At 41.4% G+C, this 27,092-nt stretch overlaps 3 protein-coding genes across 3 annotated transcripts; 1 reads left to right on the forward strand and 2 right to left on the reverse strand.

Annotated features, from left to right (window-relative positions):
• Positions 1 to 3,446: 3,446 nt before the first annotated feature.
• Positions 3,447 to 10,662, reverse strand: LOC148820652 (uncharacterized). The gene is made up of 10 exons (XM_088933070.1): positions 10,588 to 10,662; positions 9,685 to 9,811; positions 9,195 to 9,295; positions 8,714 to 8,783; positions 8,400 to 8,508; positions 8,111 to 8,144; positions 6,459 to 7,560; positions 4,241 to 5,997; positions 3,896 to 3,962; positions 3,447 to 3,635 (listed from the first exon to the last, which is right to left on the reverse strand). Exons 1-10 carry the CDS (start codon positions 10,660 to 10,662, stop codon positions 3,517 to 3,519), a joined length of 3,561 nt encoding a protein of 1,186 aa, XP_088789196.1. The 3' UTR covers positions 3,447 to 3,516.
• A 2,833-nt stretch (positions 10,663 to 13,495) lies between these two features.
• snip1 (Smad nuclear interacting protein) lies at positions 13,496 to 17,963 on the reverse strand. Its single transcript, XM_088933147.1, has 4 exons — positions 17,671 to 17,963; positions 16,637 to 16,742; positions 15,223 to 15,788; positions 13,496 to 14,398 (listed from the first exon to the last, which is right to left on the reverse strand). Exons 1-4 carry the CDS (start codon positions 17,844 to 17,846, stop codon positions 14,146 to 14,148), a joined length of 1,101 nt encoding a protein of 366 aa, XP_088789273.1. The 5' UTR covers positions 17,847 to 17,963; the 3' UTR covers positions 13,496 to 14,145.
• A 2,634-nt stretch (positions 17,964 to 20,597) lies between these two features.
• LOC148820654 (caspase-13-like) lies at positions 20,598 to 26,977 on the forward strand. The gene is made up of 8 exons (XM_088931908.1): positions 20,598 to 20,701; positions 20,891 to 21,225; positions 21,374 to 21,495; positions 22,558 to 22,731; positions 23,440 to 23,683; positions 24,919 to 25,053; positions 25,466 to 25,575; positions 26,884 to 26,977. The coding sequence occupies exons 1-8, from the start codon at positions 20,655 to 20,657 to the stop codon at positions 26,974 to 26,976; spliced, it is 1,260 nt and encodes a 419-aa protein (XP_088788034.1). The 5' UTR covers positions 20,598 to 20,654; the 3' UTR covers position 26,977.
• Positions 26,978 to 27,092: the final 115 nt, after the last annotated feature.

Raw genomic sequence — 27,092 nt, forward strand, 5'->3', positions numbered from 1 at the left:
TATAGCTTAACAACAGCTCTCAATTGTTTTCTTGCACAACATTTTTTTCTGGCAAATGCTTTACAATCGTCTTCCATGGTCTGATAATAAAGAAGTCAATTAAAAGAGTCAGCCAAGTCCTACAAGATTGCTCAGCTCTTGGCTGGGAGATGGAACAGTGTGGAGACGACAAGACTGGGCTGAAATGATCAGAGAACCAAGAGCTAAGGGATCCAATGCAGATGTCTACATAGCTGCGCGGGGATTTCTAGGTGTTGTGGTCTTACTGTTTGACAGGAAAGGCTGTTCACCATCACAGCTTCCCAAGTGTCTGGACGTCTGTCATGTGGGCTCATCCTGCATGAGGTTCAGGAGAGGAGCAGGCAGTGCTGCACCAGGCCCAGGAAGCCAGTAGGCTGTGAAGTTGTCCTGGACACAGCGGGTGACAGCAGAGCAGCCCCTCCAGGCACGCGTCTGGGCTCCTGCCCACACCCGCATGGCTCCCACCACCCGGCCACCAGCCAGAGGAAACACCCAGGGCTCATGAGTGACCAGAAGAGTGAGCACTGGATCAGTCCAGGACTGAAGAAGACGAGGGAAGAGACCTGCTGAGAACATGAAGAGAGACAAAAGAGCAGCAGCACTGATAACGGCTGCACTGACACACACTGAAGATCAAGGTTAGAAAGAACACTTTCAAACAATCCCACTGGATTGTTGGAAGATGCTGTTTATTAAGAAAATGGTAGACAAACAGGTGCTTTAGTGTTGGTTCCCATGCGTTCTCTATAACACTATACCATTGGGAAAGTCAACTCTGCGGAAGTCTTTTGAATTTTTAAACGCCCAAGACACTTCCTTACCTAAAAGGTTATAAGAGCATGGAACAAGGTACCCAGCCCTGTTGTTAAAGACTGCATCAGTATCTTTCAGGAAATGGCTGCATGAATCATGTACGATCAAAAACCCACCGAAAAGTTATCAAAAGGGACCACTGTATGCTTATTTTTGTTAAAATTGCTTTTCTGTTTAAAAAAGCCATATCACAGACATTCACAAAAAGACAAACAGAAGTGACCAAATACGTAAAAATCTCTTGCTGTTTTGATTCTTTTACCTTCAGATAATTTTACAGAATTAGATTCAATTCTATTGGTTTTAGTCATATGGAGTCAGTGCACGATTTTAAATTGTATTAATAAGCGACGTGCACTAATGCAGGAGGTGTGTAACTTACAGAGTGCAGATGTCCCGCCTCGATCTGAAAAACTGACATCGAGATCGTCTTCCTAGGCATCTCTAATAAAAGATGAACACCTTCTTAGACAGTGAAAATTTGCTCATATATGCACTTTTTTTTCGGAGACTTTTGGCTTCTTATATTGTATAATGGCCAGTTCTGTGGCTGTAGTCCAATAGTGGAGCAGGGTGCGGAGGAACACAGTTGGGAAGGAGCAGGCCTCTGTCAGGTGGGCTCTGATGCCGTTTATGACTGTCTGATTCAGTCGTTCACCCCACTGATTGCCATTGGGTTGTATAAGGCCATACAAGTGTGTCGTATGTCCTGGTCAGCCAAACTCAGTGGACACAAACGGTGGCCCATTGCCGGTGGTGATGTTGGTTGGTAACCCCAGTGGGCAAAGAGGGAATCCAGGAAGTCAATGACTGCCTGAGTGGTGACCGATCTAGTGGAGGCCATTTCAAGAGCAAATTAGAAACCATAATGAGGAAACTGTGATGGGGAAAGACACCATGCAGCTCCCCACAGATGTCCAGCTGGAGATGATCCCAGGGCTCGGCTGGCCAGTCTGGGGGCTGGATGTGGTTCGAGGCTCTCTGTTTTCCTACTTCCTACTTTCCCAGGAGGAAGGCTTCACAGTTCCTGATAAGTGTTTCGATGTCTCTGTCATTTCCTGGCCACGAAACCAGATCCAGACACTGCTGTTTGACTTTGACTATTCCCAAGTGGCCCTCGTGTGCCATCTGCAACACTCGCACCTAAAGGCAGGCAGGATTAACAGCGCAGGTGCCCCGAACGACACACGACTCATTCCAGCAGGAGAGCTCATCTTTAACATGATGGAAGGGGCTCAGGTCAGTGGAGACCTTGGAGGGCCACCCCGAGTATATGAAAGTGTGGAGCTGGGAAAGCACTGGGTCCTGTCCTGAGGTCTGCTGAAGCTCCTGAAGAGAGGCTGTGGCTTAGAGTGGAGTAAGATAAGATAAGATCACTTTTTGGCCATATACAATTTCTTGTTTTCGGAATTTGCCTTTTTTCACAGACCCCAGCTTGCACTCCATAAGACACAGAGACAGGGAGAGAAGCTTTGGGGCAGAGCACAGGGGCAGCCATTTATACGGCACCCCTGGAGCAGTTGGGGTTAAGGGCCTTGCTCAGGGTCCCAACGGAGTAGGATTCCTCTGCCAGCCATGGGATACAAACCAGCAAGCTTCCAGCCACAGGCGCAGATCCTTAACCTCAGAGCCACCATGTAGGTGAGTTTGGGCTTGAGGATCACAGTTACCAGTTGTGCTGGGAGTGGAGCGGGACAGCAAGTCTGTCACTACATTGTCATCTCCGGGAACAAACTGCAGGGAAGAATTGTACCTGCGCTTGTATTGGTGAAGTTACTCGGACCAGCGGTGGAGCCTGAGCAGCCGGTGGCCAGTGCCTGATGTGGAGAGCAGTGCTGTAAGTGCCTGGTGGTCTGTCTGCATGTATGGCCAGGTACATGTCCCACCTTTCATGTGCCCAAACGCAGGCTAAGACCTCTCTCTCTCACCCATGAGCACTTCTGTCTTGTCGTGCAGAGAACCCGGGAGGGAGTGAGCCATCAAGATCCCCTTTGTGCCAGACCCCGGTATCCCCATATTACCACGACAGTGTCACATGAACCAACACTGCATGTCGACATAACAGGTAAGTAATCCTGTGTTTAATTTGCTCATTAATATAGCTGCGATCAGTGGTGACAGAACCATTCTCTTTATGTTTCAAATTGTTCCACACCTGGGCTGCTATCTGCCTGGCTTTTATATGTTCTCTCTGTGTTCACATGACTTTCCTACCGCAACACAAAGGCATGCTTTAGTGTCACACATGGTGAACCTTCAATGCAGAAACCTTGATTGCTTTTATAGCCAACTACGCCTTCTAGCAATTTTAAAGGATGTTAGGACCCTTTTCTTCTGCAAAAGGATAGATATACAGTATATCTCCCAGAACCAAGACTGCACCAACAAACCAGACAAGACAGTCATACTTCATAATTCCCTTTTTATTGCGTAGCAATTACAATATCTATTACTGCCTACCCAACACAGTATACAGCATGTACGGATCATTCTAAGCTGCTGAAACATCTGGTTGAAAGATTGTCCTAAATGACACTCTGGTCATGCTGATGACGTTGGGCTATTGACACCTGCTGCCTCACACCCATTCTTTCATTCCGTGACATTAAATTTTAAAAATGGAGTTTTTTTCCTTAAAATGCTAAAATATTCTATATATTAAAATACGACTTCTTCTGAAGATCAATCATCCAACACTGGCTTCACACAAACCAGTTTCCTCATTGCCTGTGAGAATAATTTAAAGATGTTTTTACGTTTCTTCTTGGACTTTTTAGTTTCCACTGCAGGAGATGGAGAATCTGAAAAGAGAGAGCAGAACATTTCTCCCATATTAAACTTTTGCTCAATAGAAAGCTTGAGTGTGTATGCTAAAAATAAAAAAAACATTAATGCACTTTAAAAACATCAGTTCACTTATTCAGTTGTTATGGTGTTGATAAGTTCCACAATAACGACATCAATTTTTAAACAAAAAGAGAACATTCCATGGAATGATGAGCAATCTCCATTTATCTGTAAATGACCAGGTGGAACATGCTATCATTTCTGGGGGACTCACCTGCTTGGTGGCAATCAGCCTCACTGTATTGTGTTCCTTTATCAAGGCTCAGAGATTTCTGGCTGGCCTGTGTATAGACAAAGAACATGAGGTTAGATTATTCCATCACAAGCAATACCAGGAAAAGCTCTTTGTATTAAGTTCCTACCCAAAAGTCCTCAATACTACGGGGCTATGCATCAGTTACTGGGGTGTGCAATTTGGGTAGTTAAGTAGAGAAATGTAAAAACTTCAAAAAATTTTTTATACTGTGTCTGCAGCTTTTCCACATGCTGCCAACAAAATGTTATATAAAAACAATCACTCCAAGCGTTTGACATCTACATTGCTCATCCCTGTGCTTACCTTTTTGGCCTCCTCCTTTATTTTTCCAGGCTTTCCCTTTTCATCTCTTGCTCTCTCCCGCAATGACAGTGGTTCAGCAGCCATGGCATAGCCTGAGCTGTTCTCCTTTAGAGCTGGGACCGAGCCTGGAGCTGCACTGTGAAAGGCTACTGAATCCAGGGCACCATCGACAGCTGCAGAACCCACTTGACAGGAGGCTTTCTGGCCAGAATGACTCTTCAGGTTTGTGGAGGAAAAGGTGTCTGATTTAGAAAGTTCACTTTGGCTGTTAGGTTGCAGACAGCTTTCATGTATTTCTACAGCCTCCTTCACAGCTGTGCAGCAGCTTTTTTCAGAAAGTACTTCTTCTGTGCCTCTGTCACAGCTCATCTCAGATTCCTTTGGGGCCAGGTCAAAAGTGCCAGCAGGCCCCGAGGAAAGGATACACGGACTGGAACATTCGCTCCCTGAAACCAGGATTTTTAAGACTTCGCGGGTCACATGTGCTATCATCCTTTTGATCACAGCCGGGCTTTGGGAAGCCACTGCTAACTGAAGGTCAAACTTTGAGCCCATTCTCTGGACAAGTTCTCTGTAAATGCAGCTCACAGCATTTTTAATCTTGTCAGGTGGTGGAAAGGTGGTGTTGTGTCCCTCCTCTTGGACTACAGACACCCCAGGGGCATTCATCAGTGCAGCCAAGGTTTGGTAAATCATATGCAAGGCCATCTGGCTAAACTGAAACCTTGGCAGCCCATCTGGCTTGGAAGAGGGATCCAGTGATTTTGAAAACTCAGGATCTATTTTCAGCAAAAGGCACGATACTACTTCCTCTACTAAACCTAAGGGCAAGGATATGGAAGGAGGATCAGCCTCCCTCAGATTTACAGTAGGGTGTCTTGTGCTCATATTGGTAGAAGACTTCTGGTGGGCAATCACAGACTTATTTGGTTTTAGTTTTAAAATCTCTTTAACCACAAGCAGTGCAGTGCTGTTGAGAACCACCTCATTCTTGGCAGCTACTGCAAACTGGATAATGTACATGGAATCATATCCCTTCTCCAGTTGTCTGAGAACACTGTGTACAATCTCACTGATGGTCCCGGATTGACAGCAGACATTGCTTTCTTCTCTCTTCTTGCAGACCGTCATCCCTGGGACAGCAGACAGCCGCTTCACCACATTATTGAACAGAGAGTGGATCAGGAATGTATGTTCAGACACATACCATGGGCTTCCTCCTCTACACAAATTTGGGACTATCTCCAAGAGCAGTGTGGAGATAATTTCTTTCACTGTTTCAGAACACACAGCGAGGCACTCTGAAGAGGGCACCGATGGTGCCGCTGCACAGCTTTGGCTACTGAATTTGACCAATTCATGTGTGGGGGAACAGGAGGATGAAGAATTTTCCCTGCTATTGTAAGACTTCAGTTGCTGCTGAAGAAGTGGGACACATATATTTTGGGAATGATTTGGAATTCTTTTGCCCGATCTGGACTGGCCCTTAGCTGATTCTCCCAAGTCCTTCAAAAATAGTTTGGGTCTCACCACCATCTCAGAAGAGCTCTCTTTATCAGAAACTCTCATTCCTGTTTCAGTGGGGTTTCTGCATGTCTGTTTGCTGTCAACCACTTCACAAGACATTCTGGTTCCGGAGAAGTCCTCATCCTGGACACATACGGTTTGGGGACTCTCTGCATACTGAACCCCTTTTGCACAGGCGTCCTCTTTGGCTGACACCCCTTCTATAGAGGGCAAGCCTGCCTGCCTGAGGTCTGTAAGAGAGAAATGGTTTGTGTTCACAAAAAAAATGTTCAGTTTGGAGTGCGAACAAGAACTCAGATTCAGAAGCTTTATATCTCCTAAGATTGCTTTAACTTAACGGCGCTAAAGTGGAAAAAAAAATAGGCTGAAGTGTCTAACATAAAACCACAGCTGACATGTTTTCCCATAATACAATTTATCTATCCTGTAAAAAACAGACAAACAAGCCTACTTTTCAAGAGCCAGAAGTGTGTAATAGTGATTAAGGGCTATTTCCACATGGGACACTACTACTATACCAATGAGCAGGGTAACTTTACCATGAATAACCCCACAATAATGGCCTGCTTTTGATTAACATACAGTCTGTTAAATAAATAATACAAGTTGGTTCCATTAAGCAAGAAAAGAAATACCCAATATTCATATACTCTGACAAGAATATTGAATGCGCAGGCAACTGAATACTCACCTTGATGATCAATGTACAACACTTTAATTGTAGAGGTGACAACAGTCATCTGAGATCCTATGAAGGATTTCATCATCAGGCTGCTGAGAACTGATAGTTTGTCATTGTACACCAGTGAACTGGGAGATGGGTGTTTTTTTGTCTCTTGCAGGCTGTTCTCTTTTCCAGGCAGGGATTTCAGATATAGCAATCTGTTTTCATTCGTGCAATGAGGAATACAATTCCATCCCTTGTTCACCTTGAAAGTGATGTATCGTGAGTGGTTAGGGAATTGCGCTGTCGGCTTCCCATCCAAATTCTCAATCTTCAGGGTGAAGATCTGAGGAGATCTGCTGAGTGTGATCAAGGTTATTCTGAAAGAGCATGGAATATTTTTTGGATTGTAGGCAAAGGTCCGGTCCCTTTCATTGGCAACGCGAGTGGTCACTGCCCTTACAGTCATTGAAGGATGCACTCCTGAAGTCCGTGCTGACTTTGATGATGCTTGCGATGATGAGAAGCATTTCTGAATCTCTCTTCCAGTCCCATGGCCTTCAAGGGAAAATTCCTCTACAGCCATTTTTTGGACAGCCATGTCTACGCAGCTGAACTGAGGCTTGATCACCAGATTCTTTAAGGTGAGAGCTTTGACTGGTTTCTTGTTCATTATGACTTTCTGAGCCCTCACCTCAGATTTCTCAGGCAGGACTGATGTGATTGAATGGGAAAGGTGCTCATCCAGCTCCAAAATTGAATTGCAGTGTGTGAGATAGCGCTGGACTTGGTGGGATGGGTGCAGTGCTACCTCCCTGTCCTTTCTCTCACACGAGTCTTGACACATGGGGTTTATTATGGAATTTGAGACTGGATCCAGCCATAGAGGTGCCTTCTTCCTGGCCTGCCCCAAGGCATCTAAGTGAGTGAACTCACTGCAGGGAAACAAGTTGCTCAGCAAGGGGCTAAACAAGACTTTGGAGCTGCATGGGGACGCCTCCATATGCAGCACTTTCTGGGAGCACTGTTCCTCTCCAAGCTGTGGAATGGCATGGATCGGCCTGTGGCTCACTCTCTCCATTCTTGTTGTTATAATTTGCAAAATGAGGTTCTGCCCCTCATTTGTAACCTATTTAAAAAAAAGACATATACAAGACAAACAAGTCCTTAATTGAACAGAAATACACTAAATGGGTCCCCACTTTTTTATTATTAGGATACACAAAACAACTTTAATACATTGTTACGGTATAATTGTATACATTCTGAAATCTGAAAAACAGTTGAATCAGGTGTGTTAGTCTCTGAGTCAAGTGAAAGTTACTGAAGCAGCTACCAGTATGGGATACCAGAGGTGACCAGTCTCCCTTAGTTTTATGAGATATCCTTAAAAAAGCTCTCGAGTTACCCCCAGAAAGGAGGTACCAGGTGCTGTTGAGTACTTGTTTCACTAGATGGCGGCATTGGCCAAAAAGCTGCCTGTAGAGCACAGTCACTAGTGCTCAGTACAGCAAACAAATTCTCTACAAGATTGACATCATGTCATATCCTCCACACTTTGAAGACAACCTCAGTATATTGGGTGTATTTATCATACTGATAGTGATGCAGTGTCTAAAGCACACTACTCATCATTATGATTGTTTTGCCCCAAAGAACTTATACTCATATGTACTCACTATTCCTCTTATGTCCTTTACTATCTTCCTTTCTCTGTAAAAACATAAGCAATGGATTTTGATCAGTGCAAAATTACTTTAAAATCTGACAAACTCTTCAGAGAGTCCTGCACATTTAAAAATAAAGATGAATTACAAGGAATTATAAATAATATTTTTACTGATGTTTTACTGCATGGTGGCATATGGTAATACTCAGGATCGCACCTCTGCTTTACAAAATCTGAAACACATGACGTGACCATATATCTGCCCACTGAAATGACATACAAAATCAGAGAAGACTCACAAAGCAGAGCGCTTCTGATTCCTGAACTTCGTGACTATTCCTGAACTTTCTACTATAGATGAAGTGTGGCTCATCTTTCCCAAGAACATGAGATGGACAGAATCTGTTCCTGAAGAGAGGAGAAATATCCATTGCTTCAGTTCACTATGTCTGTTAATACAGGGCAGTTAGTAAGGCAAACATATCCCAGCCTGGTCTAAAAGCACTTGTGATTTTTGATTATTGGAAAAGATTTGTATGATTACAGATTTTCTTTATGGATGTATAACAGTGTGCGTTTGCCCTGAACCCTTCTTTGCCTCTGCTGGTCTTACTTGTTTCATTGCCAAAAACATCTGAGGCCTCTTTCTCTGTCTCCATGTCATTTTCAATTTCCGAAATCCTCTGCAATTACACAAATAAAGTAGAAAGATACTGTAAATAGCTAGCAAAGAAATCACTGTTTGCATCTGCTTCTATGCACAACATTTCAGAAATTCACTTGTATGTTCACAATTATTGTTTAAGTGTGAATATAACAAAACCACAAGGCCCAATTCTATCAGTCTGAAAGAAGAGCTGTTCAAAGGTGTTTGGAAGTACAGTCATCAGTTTAAGTGACATAGAACTTCAGAAACCAAGGACATTGTTGAAAAGGTTATTCCGAGTTTTGACTTAAAGAAAGGACTAAAAGAAAGATACTGATTATGCTTTTGTGAATGCTCACTTTTCCATTAAAACACAATCCACCCCTGGATTCCACAACAGTCCTTAATAGTTGAGGTCCTTAAAATGTTTTCACCCTGTCTTACTTACAAATAAAAAGTTGCTCAGCATCAGGTGAGATCTGGGTATGCAGACTGAAGAGATGTTCTCCTCACGTGGACTGAGAACACAGACATCAGGGCTGCTATCAGCTGTAAAAAAAACCCCTATCATTAACTGCAATAATAGAAATATTAAGAGACTGTGCTCTCCCCCCTGATCACAGAAGACTCCACAGCTGAAACGTTGTGCCTCTTTTCTTTTCCTTTCAACATGGAATAAACCTTTACCTGTTCCTTTGCAACCTACACATGCTGACGCAGCTCCCTACTTGAATTTCTAATTCCCAGTACATAGCCCATTTCTCTCAAATAATAGACCTCATCTTAGAATACAGAAATGAGTGCAAAAACTACGTTGCGACTGTGTAACAACTGTATCGAGAATGAATGCTGTTATTGACAATACAAGTAAAATGTGAATAATTAGAACTGCTAAGCTTCACAAGCTGCTTGTGAAGAGATGTCATGTTATTGCTTACCCTGGTCAGCGCCTGGGGGTATTTCTTTGACCTGTCCGGTCTTGGAAACGCTCCCATACTCTGCTGGTTCATCGCCAGCTTGCAGGTGAGCCTTGAGCTTGAGGGCCACTGTCTCCTGAAGTGCCTGCTGTTAGGGGAAGAGGAGAGACAGCCTGAATGAGAACACGCCACGCGAGGGTTTATTTCAAACTTTATTACACTTCCCACCGTCCTCGATGTCTGTGATGTGTTAGTGAAGATAGCAAAAACAAGAAAACACACGGTTAAAATATAATAAATACATGCATATCTTTAAATTTTTTGGCCGAGCATGCGTTCACTAACTTGATCGAGTCGTTCGTTAAAAGCCGGTTTTTGAGTAAAAATTCACATTTCACTTCCAGCTGAAGACTGACCGTAGTGACATTACTTTTTAAACAGAAAAAATAACAGTTGACATAAGAGCACCAAACCAGGCTATTCCTTTTGTCCAGTAGGCTTGGACTGTATTAAATATATGATTTTGAAAAACAGTGTCTTAAAGGATTGACTAGGATTGATTATTAAATTAACCGAATGTTAGATAAAATAATTAAAAGCGTTACAAGAATACATAAGTAAAACGTAATTGAACGTAACAACTTCGTCAATTTAAAGTAAACGACGTAAACTAGTTTAAAAGTATTTTGCTTTCCATTTTAACCTTTTAAGATTGAACGTAACTGATATTAACTCCGTTTAACAGAATTGCAAGGAAAAACGTTAACGTTTTAAAACTGCCCACCAGCGATTAACAGGTTCATACATGCCTGGCTAGATATGTACATCATCTATAAAACAATGTAAATCTTTTATGTAAAAAGCTACTTCAATTGAAGTAATATGAAGGAGGCGGCGCCCCGACCATAGCCTCAAGAGCATTACCTCAGAAACCATGTGATCGGTTTTAACAGGTGCAGGAACACTACCGCGGGCTTTCCTACGACGTCTTCTTCCCATCTTTCTCAGAATAAAGTGTGTTAATTCTTTATATTAATTCAATTATATTAAATTAGACAGAGCAAACGCGAGGAATTACACCAAGCTAGCTGCAGGTACAGTGTAATTTTAAAAAACCACGGTCCTTCTGTACTATGGCAACCTTTGTGACGTAACATACGGCATGCCAGTTGTTGTGATTACGTCATCAATACTAACGGGGAATACATACTGTACATTAAAGCTATGTCCTTTTCACCCATCACACTCGAGGTATAGGCCATGTATATATACTTTATCTTTATATTATTTGTGACAGTCATCAAGTTAATGAAAGCAAATAAATAGCTTTGGCTTCAGCAAGAATATTTGTACAAATTCTTGTATAACAAAATATAATATTGTGTAACGAGTTTAGAAAGCCAACATAGTTTCTAAATATCCAGCCATAAAACAGTACTGTACTAACATGATAAATGCTACAAATTCAAATATATCCATTCTTTCAACTAAATGCATCCTTTTAAATAAACATGAGCCACCTCTGAATGCAAAGTGAATGAGATTTCCCATATACGAATTCACATGGTAGGAGTGAAAACTTTGAAATGATCAGAGATTAATTTAAACCACTGTAAGAAAGAGAACAAAGCAGGAATTCAGAAACACAAGGAGATCAACTACAGTATAAGAATAGGATGATACTCTTGATGGAAACAAATGTCATTTGCGTGGAACAAAGTCAAATGAAGGCTACACCATCCATCTCCTCATACTGCAGTTGTATAGAAAATAAAGAATAGGAAGGCTCATTGTTGAACTGTGTTAGATAAAAATTGAGAAATTGAAAAAGGTTTTGAAAAAGTGTGTAGTGTTCCTTATAGCTTAACAACAGCTCTCAATTGTTTTCTTGCACAACATTTTTTTCTGGCAAATGCTTTACAATCGTCTTCCATGGTCTGATAATAAAGAAGTCAATTAAAAGAGTCAGCCAAGTCATACAAGATTGCTCAGCTCTTGGCTGGGAGATGGAACAGTGTGGAGACGACAAGACTGGGCTGAAATGATCAGAGAACCAAGAGCTAAGGGATCCAATGCAGATGTCTACGTAGCTGCGCAGGGATTTCTAGGTGTTGTGGTCTTACTGTTTGACAGGAAAGGCTGTTCACCATCACAGCCTCCCAAGTGTCTGGACGTCTGTCATGTGGGCTCATCCTGCATGAGGTTCAGGAGAGGAGCAGGCAGTGCTGCACCAGGCCCAAGAAGCCAGTAGGCTGTGAAGTTGTCCTGGACACAGCGGGTGACAGCAGAGCAGCCCCTCCAGGCACGCGTCTGGGCTCCTGCCCACACCCGCATGGCTCCCACCACCCGGCCACCAGCCAGAGGAAACACCCAGGGCTCATGAGTGACCAGAAGAGTGAGCACTGGATCAGTCCAGGACTGAAGAAGACGAGGGAAGAGACCTGCTGAGAACATGAAGAGAGACAAAAGAGCAGCAGCACTGATAACGGCTGCACTGACACACACTGAAGATCAAGGTTAGAAAGAACACTTTCAAATAATCCCACTGGATTGTTGGAAGATGCTGTTTATTAAGAAAATGGTAGACAAACAGGTGCTTTAGTGTTGGTTCCCATGCGTTCTCTATAACACTATACCATTGGGAAAGTCAACTCTGCGGAAGTCTTTTGAATTTTTAAACGCCCAAGACACTTCCTTACCTAAAAGGTTATAAGAGCGTGGAACAAGGTACCCAGCCCTGTTGTTAAAGACTGCATCAGTATCTTTCAGGAAATGGCTGCATGAATCATGTACGATCAAAAACCCACCGAAAAGTTATCAAAAGGGACCACTGTATGCTTATTTTTGTTAAAATTGCTTTTCTGTTTAAAAAAGCCATGTAACATTCACAAAAAGACAAACACAGGTGACCAAATACGTAAAAACCTCTTGCTGTTTTGATTCTTTTACCTTTAGATTATTCTACAGAATTAGATTCTATTCTATTGGTTTTAGACATATGGATTCGGTGCACAATTTTAAATTGTATTTATAAGCGACGTGCACTAATGCAGGTGTGTAACTTACAGAGGGCAGATGTCCAGCCTCGATCTGAAAAACTGACATCGAGATCGTCTTCCCAGGCAGCTCTAATAAAAGATGAACACCTTACATTTTCCGTGTTAGAGCCTGAAACCTTCCCAGAAGGGTCAATGTCCAGCAGAATATCAAATGGGAGATCAGGGGGGAGAGAGAGAGGAGAAATGAAAGATCAGACTCCTTTTGAAGTGCCTACACTGTAAATACCTATAAATAAATTAGGGATATCTGGGAAAAAAAAGAAAGCTGAATGTGACTCAGTAAAGAGGTCCCTCAGGCATCTCGGACCCCTGCATCCTGCAACTGTGGAAGGTAGTCTAAAAACGAGGCAGAAAAGCATGATTCATTCTAATTGGTGAAAATGCAGAAAATGACTGGAAATCAAGCCTTCCTAAACTGTGCCCAGATTCTTAAAATGTTGCAAAGGATGGGGTTAGAGGTGCACTGAGTGACTGAGAGAACTAGGGGTGTGCAGATCACACACTTCGCTTCCATCCATCTTTTTTCTAATTGTTTACTCCTGGCGAGGGTCGTGGTATTAACAGGATTAGCCGAGCAGACTAGCCTGGCCTTTCCCCAACCAGTGTCCAGGTCCTCCATTGAGTAAGTTTAATTCCAGCATCTATATTTTCACTTAAAACTTGTAAATACTATTCATCCTCTGAAGTTTGTACAATTCATACTGCACACCCTGAAAGGAATCTGGCATTTTTTTCTGTTTAAATGGACAAAATGCTGTTGAAAAAACACATCAGAGGTTTTCTAATGGATTTATTTACATTACAAAACATTTTAAAAAACTAAAATATAACTGTTACACTGAAGGTCTTTTCAATGGTATAAAACATTTCCCCTTAATTACAGAAAACCAAATATGTCAAATACAGGCAGCATCAAATTCCTGTTACAGATCTTCCTGCTTTTTTTCCTCCACTCTTTCTATATCATGTAATGTACACTCTCAAAATAAAACAGTTGCAGCTGATAGACATTTAAAAAATGAATACCAGATTAAACTCGCAGGATTCCAGATATCAAACCTTATACAAAAATCCTTGAGATTTTCTTTAACATAAGTTATCCTTCTCTTTCACTACTTGTCAGGTCTCCTTAGGTAGACATGAAAGCAGAGAGACATTCAATATCTCCAGTGTGTTTCTGTTACCACTGAAGAAATGAGCCTCTTCCCATTGATACAGATTCAAGTGTTCCGTTTAGAAAAATATGTTACTCTTTACACAATTACTGGTATAATGCTCTTTTGATTTGAATGAAGCGGCAGGCATATGTTGGTCAGGTGTGAAATACTAAAGCACTATTTTAAACAACCTGAGATTCAGACGTTTTACGCCCTCTTGGTACAACAAATGAAAGACTTCGTCCTAATCTTTTTCTGCATTAAACTCATTCATCAAGTCCCTCATCGTCATCGTCCTGTTTCTCCTCCACTTCTGTTGTGTCAGAAGATTCATGTAACAGGACATACTCCCTACTGCTAAATCCGAATTTCAGCACATCCTTTTCCTTCAGTTCGTAGTAGCGTTGGGGTTCGATGCGCTGATTGTTCAGATAGGTACCATTTCCCGATCCCAGGTCGATAATGTAGGGTTTGACTCTTCTGCCTGTTGTGCCATCAGAACGGGTAAATTCCACAAGTCTGTTAAATATAAAACCAATATACATACTTAATATTGATTAGATTCAGACAGCACAGGAGCAGTCATCCTTGGCATTTCCCTTCCATGTCATTTTGGGACTTGCAATAAATTAAAGAGGGAATTAAGCCTAAATTAGCACCTCTTGTTTTCCCTCTTTACAGCAGTATAGAGTAGTTCTTATGGCTCTGAATCCCTTACCAGAGGGTTGTCCAGCAGTACTCTTGAACAAGACACTTCACTCAGGTTGCTACAGTAAAATGCAGATCTGTATCAACAGGTGCAAATGCATGTCACTTTAGAAAACAGTTTCAGCCAGATAAGAATTGAAGATTACTTTGATGACTATGGAATAGCTGGAGATAAGACTTGCAATGGGGTGGGACAGCAAGGTTGACTACGACTGGCCCAGTAGGATGACTGATATTAGTAGTCCAGTTCATCTTCAAACCTTAAAAAAACAAAGAGGCTGCTATCCCATCACCTCCTTTCAACCTCACCTTTATGTTCCTGGATTTTTTTACAACGTAATGCAGGACACCCATTTTGAGCAACTGCAGTAACATCTGCTTAAGTCTACTTAGTCTACTAAGAACCACATGTCAATCAGAAACAAACACTTAACTTACATATTGTGTAACAGTAATCTAAACTCAGCAAGCTAGCATTTGAAATTGAATTGACCAAAGGTGGAAAACAAGACAGTTAATACTCTGATTTTAATAACTTAAAGATACCTGGATTCTCTTATTTTTTTTAATTCTGTAACTAGAGCAGGCAAAAGGGCAAACTAACCCCCCCAGATTGCAATGAAAAAGGAGCTCACCTGTACTGGAACACTGCATGCTGCTTCGAACAAGAAGGGTGATCGATGGGAATGTCTGCGATCTTTCTTTGTCTGCCTAAGAGATAGGCGCTCTGGCGATGAATGTACATGACTGGCAGGGGCTCGTCATTTTTGAAAGGGTAGAGTCGCCACCTTCTCTTTGGAATTCGAGCCTCAGGGGGCTCGTTGTATTTAATCACCACCCCCCGGAACGTATTGGTATCTTCCACCAAGGCTCCAGACAGTTCGAAATTGGGCTGCTCCTTCTGGACGGGGTTGTCATCGTTATTTTCCTCTTGGCCGAAGCCCGGGTCCTCCGAGTCCATGCGATCTTCGTCTCTCTGGCGATTCTCCCTCCTCCTTTCTTCGTGTCGCTCCCTTTCGGCCTGCTGCTGCTGGAAAACCTGGGCGTCTCTGTCCCGGCCCCGCTCTCCCATCCTCCTGTCCCGCTCGGGCCCCCTGTCTCTGTGTCGGGCCCTTCCCGCATCCCTGCCCCGCATGTCGTCAGACGCCTCCGAGCGATCTCTGTGCCTCCGCTCCTCCTTCCCTCGGCGGTCATCGCGCTCCTGACAACAACCACAATCCAGGTGATCTCGCGTTAATCTCGGAGCCCAAGAAAAAGGCCTATTCCAAAACAAGGCATACGTTTCTATTCCTGTTCCAGGAGAGGAATAACTTTCATTGGACTTCAGAGCAGTGCTTGAATGTAAAACCCTTCAGACACATCATGCTGGTGCAACACTACAGAATCTGATCTGGGGTTCATTAGAAATTTGCTCCTGTTGTATGTGATATATATAGTCAAAAATAGCCCTTGTGCCCCATTTAGAAATCTCTGCATAGTTTCTAATGCATATGCAGTAATCACTCCTCAACAATCATCCACAGTAATATCAGAAAGACACTGGGGTTGTACTCAGATTATGAAAACTATCTAAGAATAGTTCAATGCAGAGTGCTACAGAAAGATGCACTTTGTATGTGTTCGCCAGAAAATGGCCTTTTTCGATGCAAAGCACATTTCAAACCTTAGCTTACCTGGGCTGTGACTTTTTGCATCCACTAAAACACTACTATAAAATATAAAATACCGCACTTATACCATGCCTCCTACTCTCTCTCTCTCCCCAGAATCAGAATTAACTGAGAGACCTGGCTAACAATGTGTACACGCCATAGTTGCAATCCTACTTCCAGTTAAACCCTTCGACACCTACAGCTTCAGGTCTCTGGCACCATCCTAAACACTTGTATTGTGGTGCTGATGTCACCCTTTCCACCTCCAAACAGGTGCTGAAGCCATTCTCGATGGCTCATCTGGACACACCCCACACTGAGTCGCCACTCAACACAACAGCCTCATAAGAACAAAACGGACTTTGGGAAAACAGAAAGGAGCCACGATGGGAATTACCTGCTTTATTCTTACATCATTACAGGGAGGACTTTTGCTCCTTCTCTTCCTAGGAGACCTGCTGCCCCGTCTCACTGGGGACTTGTCTCTCCTTCTGGGCGGTGACCTATCAACATAGTTTACACATAAATCTACAACAAAAATATTCCTCCTTGCTCAAGTCACTAAAGTAACACTTTATACACTGAAGACGGTAAGAAAACGTCATCGCTAAGTCTTCAACCCCAAAACTTTGCATTACCTTGCCGCAGTACCTGCCTGGCTACACAATCTACTAAACACATCCCCAGCCACCCACAGGATAATGAAGCACAGTGTTCTGCAATGCCTGAGGTCACATCCCACACACAACCACAGCAGGGCATCACTCTGGGAGGCTTGATGCAACCCTTCTAGTGCTGCACTGTACGAGGGGGTGGACAGAGGCAGGTTTACACTTTTCTATAAATCTTTATCTGTCGGTTTGCTAACATCAGCACTGCAAATTGTTACAGGCTGGAGTAAAATAATGAACCTAAGTAGCAAAATCATCAAAGTAAATCAGGCCAGCCTAAACGTTAACTATATATAGCATCATAGAGTGGAGGTGACACCCCCTCCAATGTGATTTACACTACTCCCACCTAATAACGGCTTTGTACCGCGATGTGTAATGTTCAAACACAGGAAAGCGTTGATCCCCTTTGCAATTCCCCCTATTAAATAATACAGTTATTTATATTGACTGAAATTCTGTTTGTCCTGACCTCTTTGTTGATTTTGTTTTCACTGGATTGATCTCAGCCGCAAAATTATTTTCTTCCTAACGGATAATTAAATTTGGACTGTAACAGAGTTTACGTGCCGCGTACACAGTATTAAACTTAATCGAAAGAGCTAGGCCTTCAATCACAGCAGCTCTTATAACGCTATATATAATGCACTACCAAAATACGGCTCCTTTCGTGAGATACGGTATAAAACGCCTAGTCTTCGTAAATACATAAAAACCAATTATTATTTTTTTCAGCTTTCGTTTCTTGTACCCTCCATACCTGCTGGCTCTTCTCCTGTGCGGGGGTGGGCTTGCGCTGCTGCGATCTGACGCCGAACTCGAGCGGCGAGGTCTTTTAGGCCTGACGGGGCTCAGCCTCTCCTGTTTAATTTTCGTCTTTGTTTCCTTCAGTGAAGGAGGGGACTCCAGCTTTCTGTGTTTTTTCTCCTTGTCCATTTCTCAAACGATCTGTCTAATTCCGTTTAGGAGAATTTAAAACACTCTCTTCGCAGACATTTTTCAGATGTAATTCCCTACGCAAACGCAAACTCCGTCTACCACAGAACTCGTATCAGGCTTATTCCGGTTCCGGGCACATCGTATATGGGATCCGGATGTGTATCAAGCCTTTCGAGCTATATCGTTCCGCTTAACTCGATACTATGGCATAAACTTTTTACTACATAAATCAGTTTTAGTGAGACTTTATGATGTACTGGCATTGCTTACAATGAAAATTCCATCATTTACTCAAAATATATTTTATTAAAATAAATGTGCTCTTAAAAACAATAAACTGTATTGCGTAAATAACGTAGCGGACCCAGGCATATGTCTCAGCCTGACCCCGCTTCTGCTTTTCCAGATTTATTGAAACCCATACTTATAATATTTATAATGTCCCGTATTAAATGTAAATTAATGTATTCGTGCGTTCTTCGACAAGCTAGTTTTGTAAGGTTGCGATCTGGCGTAAAACCCGGAACACTAGAAGGTGAACTAAACGTTGTAAACTGGGTGTTAAAACTTAATTTAATATTTTCTCTTATATACCACATAGGGCCTGATAATATATGTCTCAACGTCGGTTATTTGTAATGAATGTATCTTTATATTATTTTATTAATATAAAAATACATTTAACATTTAATGCTTATGCTAGAAATATTCAATGTGTTTACAAGGCACACTTATTCTACATTTTAAATATTTAGAACATTTTTACAGTACAGAACCCATTGCCCATATGATTCGTTACATTTGAAGGCTGGTTATGGTTAGTTTAGCTGTATTTTTATACATTGCATTTGTAATATTTAACAACTGAAATCATTTTATTTTCATATTTGATGAACCTGGTCTTCAGTTCTCTCATGTTCCGAGTGATGTAGCATTTCTGACATTGTTTTAAAAACCTATCTCCAGGTACATGTTTAAAAGCTTCCATTTGGCTCTTTTTTTGTTACCATTTAGGTTTGTGTCTTCAGCCCCATCTGCTACTTGCAATAGTATATAAATTAGACGTCCTCTGCTAAGAGCCAAAGTATTTCTTTTTATATGGTGTTTATGACACAGATGAAAAAAATGGTTTATTCTCGGCCATTTGTTCAAGATCTCACCAGTTGATTGTGGACTTTACTGTCCATTTTTCCTCCAGTCCTAGCAAGCGTTCCAGTTTGTGCTGAGGAGAAGCATCGCCGCCATGCCTTACTTCAGAGTTGACTGGGAAATGTGCTGTGTTGGGACAGCACCAAATGTACTGCTTGCGTTTGCACCGAAAAGTTCCAGTGTGATCTGAGCTGATCACAACATCTTTTGCCACATGGATGCAGGATCACTGCAGTGCTTTGTTGCAGACTCTATGCAGGCTTTGGATTGACTTATTTTTAGAACTGGCTTCCTTACAACCTGCCAAATAGGTTTAGTATGTGACACAAATTATTGACTGATGCATATTTTCTTCCATCTCAGCCGTCAAACTCTTAAAAGTTGTTGTTATTAGCCTTAAAGTGGCATCCCTCACCAGTTTCCTCCTTGCTTGATGCTCCCTTTGGAGGGAGGGTCTGAGAACGCAACAGTGTGGGTGATATATTTCTTGATGATTGGAGTAGACTTTGAATGTTTTCATACCCTTCTCTTGATCTGTGTTTTTAATTGATTTGATCCTTTTTAGTTTGAAAGCTACTTAGTCATGATATTCACTGCCTGACTAAGGACCCTCATATAGAGAATCAGTTGTATCCTTAAATCAAGAGATCCATTATTATGTCATACAGAGGCCGCTCAACGTATTGTAAGACTCATTAAGGTAATTTTGTTCACCTAAATTAATTTAGCTTTTCCACAACATAGGTCTTGAAAGCTTATGTTATCAACACTTTTCCATTTTTAGCCAAGTAAATTATATATTTACTTTTTTTTTTGTTTTGAATGTGTGAAGTAGGTTGCGTATGTAACAGGTATTAATTGCTACTCCAAGGTGTCATGACTGCAAACTTTAAAGCAACACAATGTGAAAACTGTGCAAGGATATGAATTGGCTCTGCATATGCATATCTGGATTATTAAGGATTCTGAATGTGAGTGGAATACCATATAAACATACTGGATTATTTTCACAAATGTATAGCAGCTTTAAAAAATATACAAACAGTAATGGAGGTTTCTGTGCGAACAGAGGATTAACAATTGACCAGCCCACTGCAATTTGAGTTTCACTGCTCTTTCTGGAAAGCTAGAGCTAAGACCATTCTCAGCTGTTTCATTTACTTGTTAGTTACCCACTAACTAGTGGGTGGAGTAGTGGCACTGTGGCTAAGGATCTGTGCCTGTGGCTAAAAGGTTGCTGGTTCAAATCCCATAGCTGGCAGAGGAATCCTACTCCTGAGCAAGGCCCTTAACCCCCAACTGCTGTATAAATTGCCCTATGCTCTGACCCCCCAAGCTTCTCTCTCCCTCTGTGTGTCTCATGGAGAGCAATTCTTGAGGCAAGAAATTGGATATGGCTAATAAAGTCATCTTATCTTATCTCTTAACTGAAAGGCGAAACCAAAGTTCAGTCATTTGGCTACGTATAAAGTGGGATTTCCAAAAGGTGCTTCCGGAAAAAAAATAATCTTGATGCTTCTCTTACTGGAAGAGACACCCATTTTCATTACTGATGGCATCACACAAGGAAATTAAGAAAACGGGTTGGGAGGACTTAAACTCTTACTCCCACTGCTGCATTTAGATTGTAAGGGCTACAGCCAGTCTCCGTGTCTTATGGAGAAGATGGAGCAAGCACCTGATGTCCACTGGAGAAGGAAACTGTAAGTTAAAGAAAATATGTGTTTTAAATTCATAAATCGCAGATTAATGCAGAACTCCTGCTGGGTGTGAAACAAAGTCAGTCTGTTGCTTGCTGGAGTGAATCCTAGTCAGGGATGGGGCGCATCTGTATGTATGTCTTGTTTGTCGCTATAATTTTATGTCTGACTTGTCTGTATTTGTTTAAACAGTATCCGAGGACCAAGGGAGAAAGAGCGGCTTGTATTGGCAGGACCTGAGAGTCTGGCTTCTGAATGGATTGCCAAGAAAAAATCTGAACTTGTGGATCTACTTTCTAAGGACCCTGAAAATCTTTTAAGTCTAACATATTCTAAAGGCCTGATTACTCCAGCTGAAGGCCACTGGTTGAGAAAATATCCAGTCAAACACCAGATGGCTGAACTGGTGGAAGTAATCATTCATAAGAAAAAATCCCTTACTTTCCTTCAGCTTCTGGCAGAACTGTATGGAAAGGCATACCGCAGACACTATAGATGGATAATGTCTGTTTGTTTAGAACAAAAGGGTAAGTAATGGTTTGATTCCTTTTTCTCTAATGAAAGCTCCAATGAGAGCGAATGATTATTTTTTTAAAAAGATTTTTTGGCATTGCTTTTCCACACAGAGGGTGTCCCACACAAGTCACACGAGCTGTCCATCTTTTGTCTCTTTAGAACCTCTGGATGAAAACAGGACAATAGAACAAGCCAGGGACCCTGTGGACAAGCCAAACCTTTTTGTTAAGCCCTGTCCTCTGGAAACAAGGAGACACATTCAGGACAGTCAGAGAGGGGAGGTAGGCCTGCAAGACAAATCTCAAATTCTCTCTTTTTCCTGTGAGTAGAGCCCTGGGGGAAGTTAGATCTGTGGAATTTCTCAAGGAGCCCTTTGATAAATTTTTTTTTAGGCATCAGTAAAATCTTGTGTGATTAACAGTGTTAATTTAGTCTTGCAACACCACCTGATACCCCATTAATCAAAACTAGTGTAGGTGGTTTAGCTGCACTATTCTGATACACACCACACAAATCTTATCTCTCAAAAAAACCAACAAAATGTTAGGATATACCAAGGACAGTTTGTTTTTCAATAAAAGTTCTATTTTGATTCTGTTATGTATCAGGAGGGTCTGATTTACAGTATTGAGAGTATACATTTTTCACCATTTCACAACATTAAAAGGATATTGCTACTCTGGGATAATGTAATGTAATTAAAGTGTAGTGCCATTTCTGGCCTCAAAACAATGTCCTCCACAGGCTGGTGAAGGCAAAGGAATCTCTTTAGTTCTGAAAAGATGACATAGGATTTTGTATTTGTAAGTATTGAAATCCTGGGAGGTATTGACCAACATGACCCTCCATGACCAACAGCGTAACAAGGACCAGAGGCCATAAATGGAAATTCAGACTGGAAAAGGGCTTCAACTGATGGGCTGAATCAAAAGCTCTCATTTGTAACCTTTCATCTGCACTGTGACACGCCCTGGAGCAGGGTGTTATAGGCAGTGCAAGGAAGAACAAACACACACAGCAATAATAAAGTAAAGAAAGATTGCTCTATGACAGGGCAAGAGATAAAAAACAGCCAGTCAGCCAGCCAGTCAGTCAGCTAGTCAGTCAGTTCCTTCCTTTCTCCCTTCCTTTGGTTCAGCTTGAATAACAGAGGATCTGCTCCGTCTTCTACATCTATCTAATGTCTATCACTTGCCTTGCACAAACTGGTCAGGGACTGAGGAAGGCAGGTCATTCGCCCACAGCTTGCACTGTGGGCTCACACAAGAGTCTCCATCTTGTATGCACCTACCACTATCTCACATGCACCAGTTGCACAGTTGTGTCAAGTATTAATGTTGCAGATCTACTCTATTGGAGAAAAGAACAACCGAACCCGTCTGGCTATTATAATCAACAACATGAAGTTCAGGTTTGTGGATAGCCGTGATGGAAGTGAAGTTGACACACAACAAATGAAGACACTGCTGGAGGCTTTGGATTACAGAGTGGAAGTAGTGGAAAACCAGACTGCTGAGGTGAGTCACAAAACATCATAGGTGTGTAAACCTTACTCCTTACAGTAGGGTTATGTATTAGGCATGCAAAGATTCAGACATGATGAACACATTAAAATGCTCTATGACTATCTGAAACAACATCTGGTAGTCATGCTTGTAGTCTTCTGAAGAGGTTAGAATGGGCAGCTTTTCTCAGCCTGTGAGAGGAAAAATGAGCAAGCAGAGGTTCATTCCATGCTAAAAATAAAAAACACAAGCATCATGCACCCACAAAGTTTTGGCTGTGGAGGCTGTGTGACACCATGTTGCATTCCATACATTTTACTTTCCTTGATTATGAACAAAGGCATAATGTGCTATTGACTAATCTTAGTCAAGAGTATGTGCACTGTTAGATGTACCTCATAGTTTAGAGACTAGAAAGTAAGGAACAGATTGGGATTTTATATATATTATATAGTGCCTTGAGTGGAATGTCCAGAAAAGCGCTATATACATGTAAAGAATTATTATTCTTATGTGTTTTTGCATTGATATGCAAAACCTCAATGCGACTGTTCATTTTAAAGTGTAGCCAGTCTCTGTAATGTACCATTATGTCCGCTCAATTTTAATTAAAAAGCTGAGGTATTATTCCTGGGAAGGGTAACGTTAACAGATCTATTCTATTCTGGAATTCTGTCTTCTCTTTGGAAAAATCCTCATTTTCTGTTGACCAAAAAACAGGAGATGGAGATGTGTCTAAGCTCATTTTCCAAGCGAAAAGAACACAAGACGTCTGACAGCACCTTCGTTGTGATCATGTCCCATGGTACAGAGGAAGGGATCTGTGGGGTTGATTACAATCCACAGCACAGCAGGAACGAAACCATCCTGACAACAAAGGCAATAGGCAGGATCTTCAGCAATGACCACAGCCTGAATCTGGTGGGAAAGCCCAAGATCATTATTATACAGGCTTGCCGAGGAGGTAGGTCTTTGAACTACATCATTTGGAACCACAAATCATGAACCACAGTATTTGGAACCTCTAGTCAAATGCATCGATTGTCTGAATGGAAAGCAACATGTGGATGAAATTAAGGAGCAGGAGACAGACTTCCATCACCTTCCCTGGCAAAAACAAAATCCCCAGATCTCACCCTAGTGAACACCGGTAAACCTTGTGAAACATGTAGCTCATCTCCCAAACACCATTACCCTCTTCTCCTTGTCAGCTGAAGGTGATCCTGCTGGAATAATGGTATTGGATATTCTGCAAAAGTATCAGACCTGAGTGGCATGGTGGTGCAGTAGTTAGCTTTGCAGCTATGCAGCACTGGGGCCCCAAGCTTCATTCCGGACGTGGGGTGCTATCTGTGTGGATGTGTATGTCCTCCCAGTGTTACTATGGGTTTCCCCTGAGTGCTGTGGTTACCTCCCACTGTCCAAAGACATACAGGTGGGTTAAGTGGCTTCTGGGAAAGTTGGCCGTGGTGTTAGTGTGTGTACCCTGCGGTGGACCGGACTGGGTGTATCCTGCCTTGCACCCATTGCTTTCTGGGATAGGCTCCAGCTCCTCTGCAACCCAGTATTGGATAAAGCAGATTAGAAAATGGATAAATGGATTTTAGAACTTTGTGGAGTACTTGCCACTTCCTGCTCAGCCTTTCCTTCCTGCTTACAAATGTCTAGCAAGAAGTGTGATGAGGGTTCCTAATACTCTAGCCTGTAATGCAGGATGTGACAGTCTAATATTGCTTTTATTTATGTTTTTTTTTTCTTTTGAAAATGAATTTGCAGTTTTCAAGAAGGACAATAACTCAGACCACATTTATTCCCCTTCATAACAAAATACAAGCTTTCTTTTTGTTAACTTTATTTGTAATATTTCTCCAAACCAGAACATGAATAGAGCAGTGCAACCCAACAGCATTCTCCTAGCCTCATCATCTGTGGCCCATTCTCTGTGTTTCCACACAGCATTAGCGGCATTAATCGTTAATGTTAGAAACTCTGCATCCTTCAGCTACAGCACTCTAAAACAGACCAAATGAATAGTTAATGCTATCTGACAAGAAGTACTGTAGCAAGAGTTTTAGCCTTTCAGTGAATTGGAGAGTAATTTACAATTACGGCTTGAATTTCTAATATTGCAAATTATTACAAGCAGTGATAAATCATTCTTTTTTTAATGAGACAAAACAATCTTCCTTTTATTTGCAGACCACAAGGGCTTTGTCATGATCCCCACTAACAAAGGAGATGATGAAGAGTGTTTGACAAAATATGACTCAGACAGTCCTTTAAACAAAATTCACAAGGAGAGTGACCTCGTCTTTTTCTGCTCAACCACACCAGGTCAATTTTTCTTTCTTTTTTTAAAAGACATTATTGGCATGAGCATACCGTTGCGGATATACAGTATGTACATCAGTGGCCGTTTCTGTGTCAGTATTTCAATGGAGTAATACATGTATTTCTTTTCTGCAATTGTGACTTTCTAATCTCAACCTGTACTCTTCAAGGTAAAATCTGAAGGTTATGATTTTGATACTGCCAACTGTTTTTTGTGATTCTATAAGGTCATATCTACAAAATCAGTCAGCAATATAAGCTGTGTCATCTGTAGAATTCATTTTTACCAGGAAGATTAAAAATCTAGAAGAGCCTAATTTGGGCAGGTTATAATAGGTTTAGTTTTAAAAATAGTTCGGCAAGTATTATTGTCAAACTATCCGTTTTAGAAGTCTTCTCCTTCTTCTTATAATAGGAACAAGAGCATATAGACACCGTAAAAATGGAACAATGTTCATACAAAGGTTGGTGGAAACATTCAGAAATCATGCTTGGAATTTCCACATTGAGGATCTCTTTAAGAAGGTCAGTAATGGCTACATCACCATATCCTGTACCTGAAGTATCTTAAATCTTGTAAAATATTATGTGGCTACATAGCCTAGACCTTTCAGACATGTATCGAACTACAGAAGACCTGATTTATTCAAGGTTATCAGGAACGTGCATAGGAGTATTCATAAAACATATATAAAAACTACTTCCCAGCAAGAAGAATATATTCTGATTTTGGGTCATATTGATCTTTCTTAATGGTAAATATGATTTTCAGGTCTCAAGCTTATATTGAGCTTTCATCCCCTTTTGCCTCTGCTACCGTCAATGGAGCTGTTTCACTGCTATTTCACAGTTTTCTAACATCTTGAAGCTGGAGTGGGTTGCAAAGAGAATATTTGTTACTGTTGCCTGAATGTGGGTATATATAGTAGGGATAATCTGCTCCAATTATTTAATCTGTAGTATCAATGAAAATAATGATTATAAAAATCATTGCTAAATATAAAGAAAATTAAAACAGTTCAAATGAAGTTCTGAGAACCTTAATTGCTTACCTACCTATTCCAGAAAGTTAATTTCAAAGAGTAAGAGTAGATAGAATGCTTGGATTATTACTTTCCTTGTCAATTCGATCGACTGCCACCAGAGGGCAGCTTCATGAGGTTCTTAGAAGCCTGCTATAGAGGAGACCTAGAGTGGTGTCAGAACGATTTTCCACTCAAGCTGGTAAAGCCCTCTGCTGTAGTGATCTCTGTGTACAAGAAGGATAAACAAGTACATTATATTGAATTGCAATACAGAAAGTAAAAAAGATTGGAAGAGAAAGGTGGTGTTGTGAGGTTAACTTAAAAAATGGTTTGTTACTGGAAGTTCTACAATCCTTTTTTAACCTGCGTAGAAATAAAGTAAGCCTGATGATTGAAAGTTATCTTCCAGGAGACTTAATAGTAATTATTACTATTACTATTTTTATTTATATCTAAATAGAAGATACACAAGATAATATCAAAATATAGAAACAGTTCATTAATCAGTTATTTTCATATTTCAAAAGTTTGTAAAGGTAGTGGTTAGAATAGAAGTTCACAAAGTAAGCAATGTGATGTAGGCAGCATGTATTCAATATAGCTGAAATGCAATAGCATTTCTATAGATGCTCGTGCCTTCAGTGTTATTGCTATGTAGCATTGGGCAACTGGAAATGTGCTAGTACACCTGTTTCCTAAATGTTTCCGGGTGGGTTTTTGCTATTTGTCTACATCTACATGACTAAAACATTGTAGCATTTCTCCACAACACCTCGGCTGAAAGAGATCTTGAAATGGTCTCTTACAGGTCCAGCGGTCTTTTCACAACTTTCCTCAACAACTGCCCTGCAAGGAAAGAACAACGTTGCTCAGAAACTTCTACCTCTTTCCTGGACACTGAGACTGCCTGAGAGTAGATCTCCTTCGGCTCTGAGATCTGAGCCCATGTTACAAGACACCCGTGATAAAGAAAGCTGTCTTTTGTGAAAATAGTCAAACAACAAATATGCAATAATA

Source organism: Atractosteus spatula, chromosome 14, assembly GCF_055471065.1.
Source record: "Atractosteus spatula isolate fAtrSpa1 chromosome 14, fAtrSpa1.hap1, whole genome shotgun sequence".
NCBI lineage: Eukaryota > Metazoa > Chordata > Actinopteri > Semionotiformes > Lepisosteidae > Atractosteus > Atractosteus spatula.

Bases quoted from the DNA above. Each gene is read 5' to 3' on its own strand.
- LOC148820652 (XM_088933070.1), bottom strand. From the start codon at position 10,662: ATGGGAAGAAGACGTCGTAGGAAAGCCCGCGGTAGTGTTCCTGCACCT. The intron at 7,561-8,110 runs GTGAGTACATAT...TTTTTTAAATAG, and splicing joins TAAAGGACATAAGAGGAATA to GTTACAAATGAGGGGCAGAA. The intron at 3,963-4,240 runs GTAAGCACAGGG...GTCTATACACAG, and splicing joins TAAAGGAGGAGGCCAAAAAG to GCCAGCCAGAAATCTCTGAG.
- snip1 (XM_088933147.1), bottom strand. From the start codon at position 17,846: ATGGACAAGGAGAAAAAACACAGAAAGCTGGAGTCCCCTCCTTCACTG. The intron at 16,743-17,670 runs GTATGGAGGGTA...CTATGTTGATAG, and splicing joins CACAGGAGAAGAGCCAGCAG to GTCACCGCCCAGAAGGAGAG. The intron at 15,789-16,636 runs GTAATTCCCATC...GGTTGTTGTCAG, and splicing joins ATGATGTAAGAATAAAGCAG to GAGCGCGATGACCGCCGAGG.
- LOC148820654 (XM_088931908.1), top strand. From the start codon at position 20,655: ATGGAGAAGATGGAGCAAGCACCTGATGTCCACTGGAGAAGGAAACT. The intron at 20,702-20,890 runs GTAAGTTAAAGA...TTGTTTAAACAG, and splicing joins GTCCACTGGAGAAGGAAACT to TATCCGAGGACCAAGGGAGA. The intron at 21,496-22,557 runs GTAGGCCTGCAA...TTAATGTTGCAG, and splicing joins AGGACAGTCAGAGAGGGGAG to ATCTACTCTATTGGAGAAAA.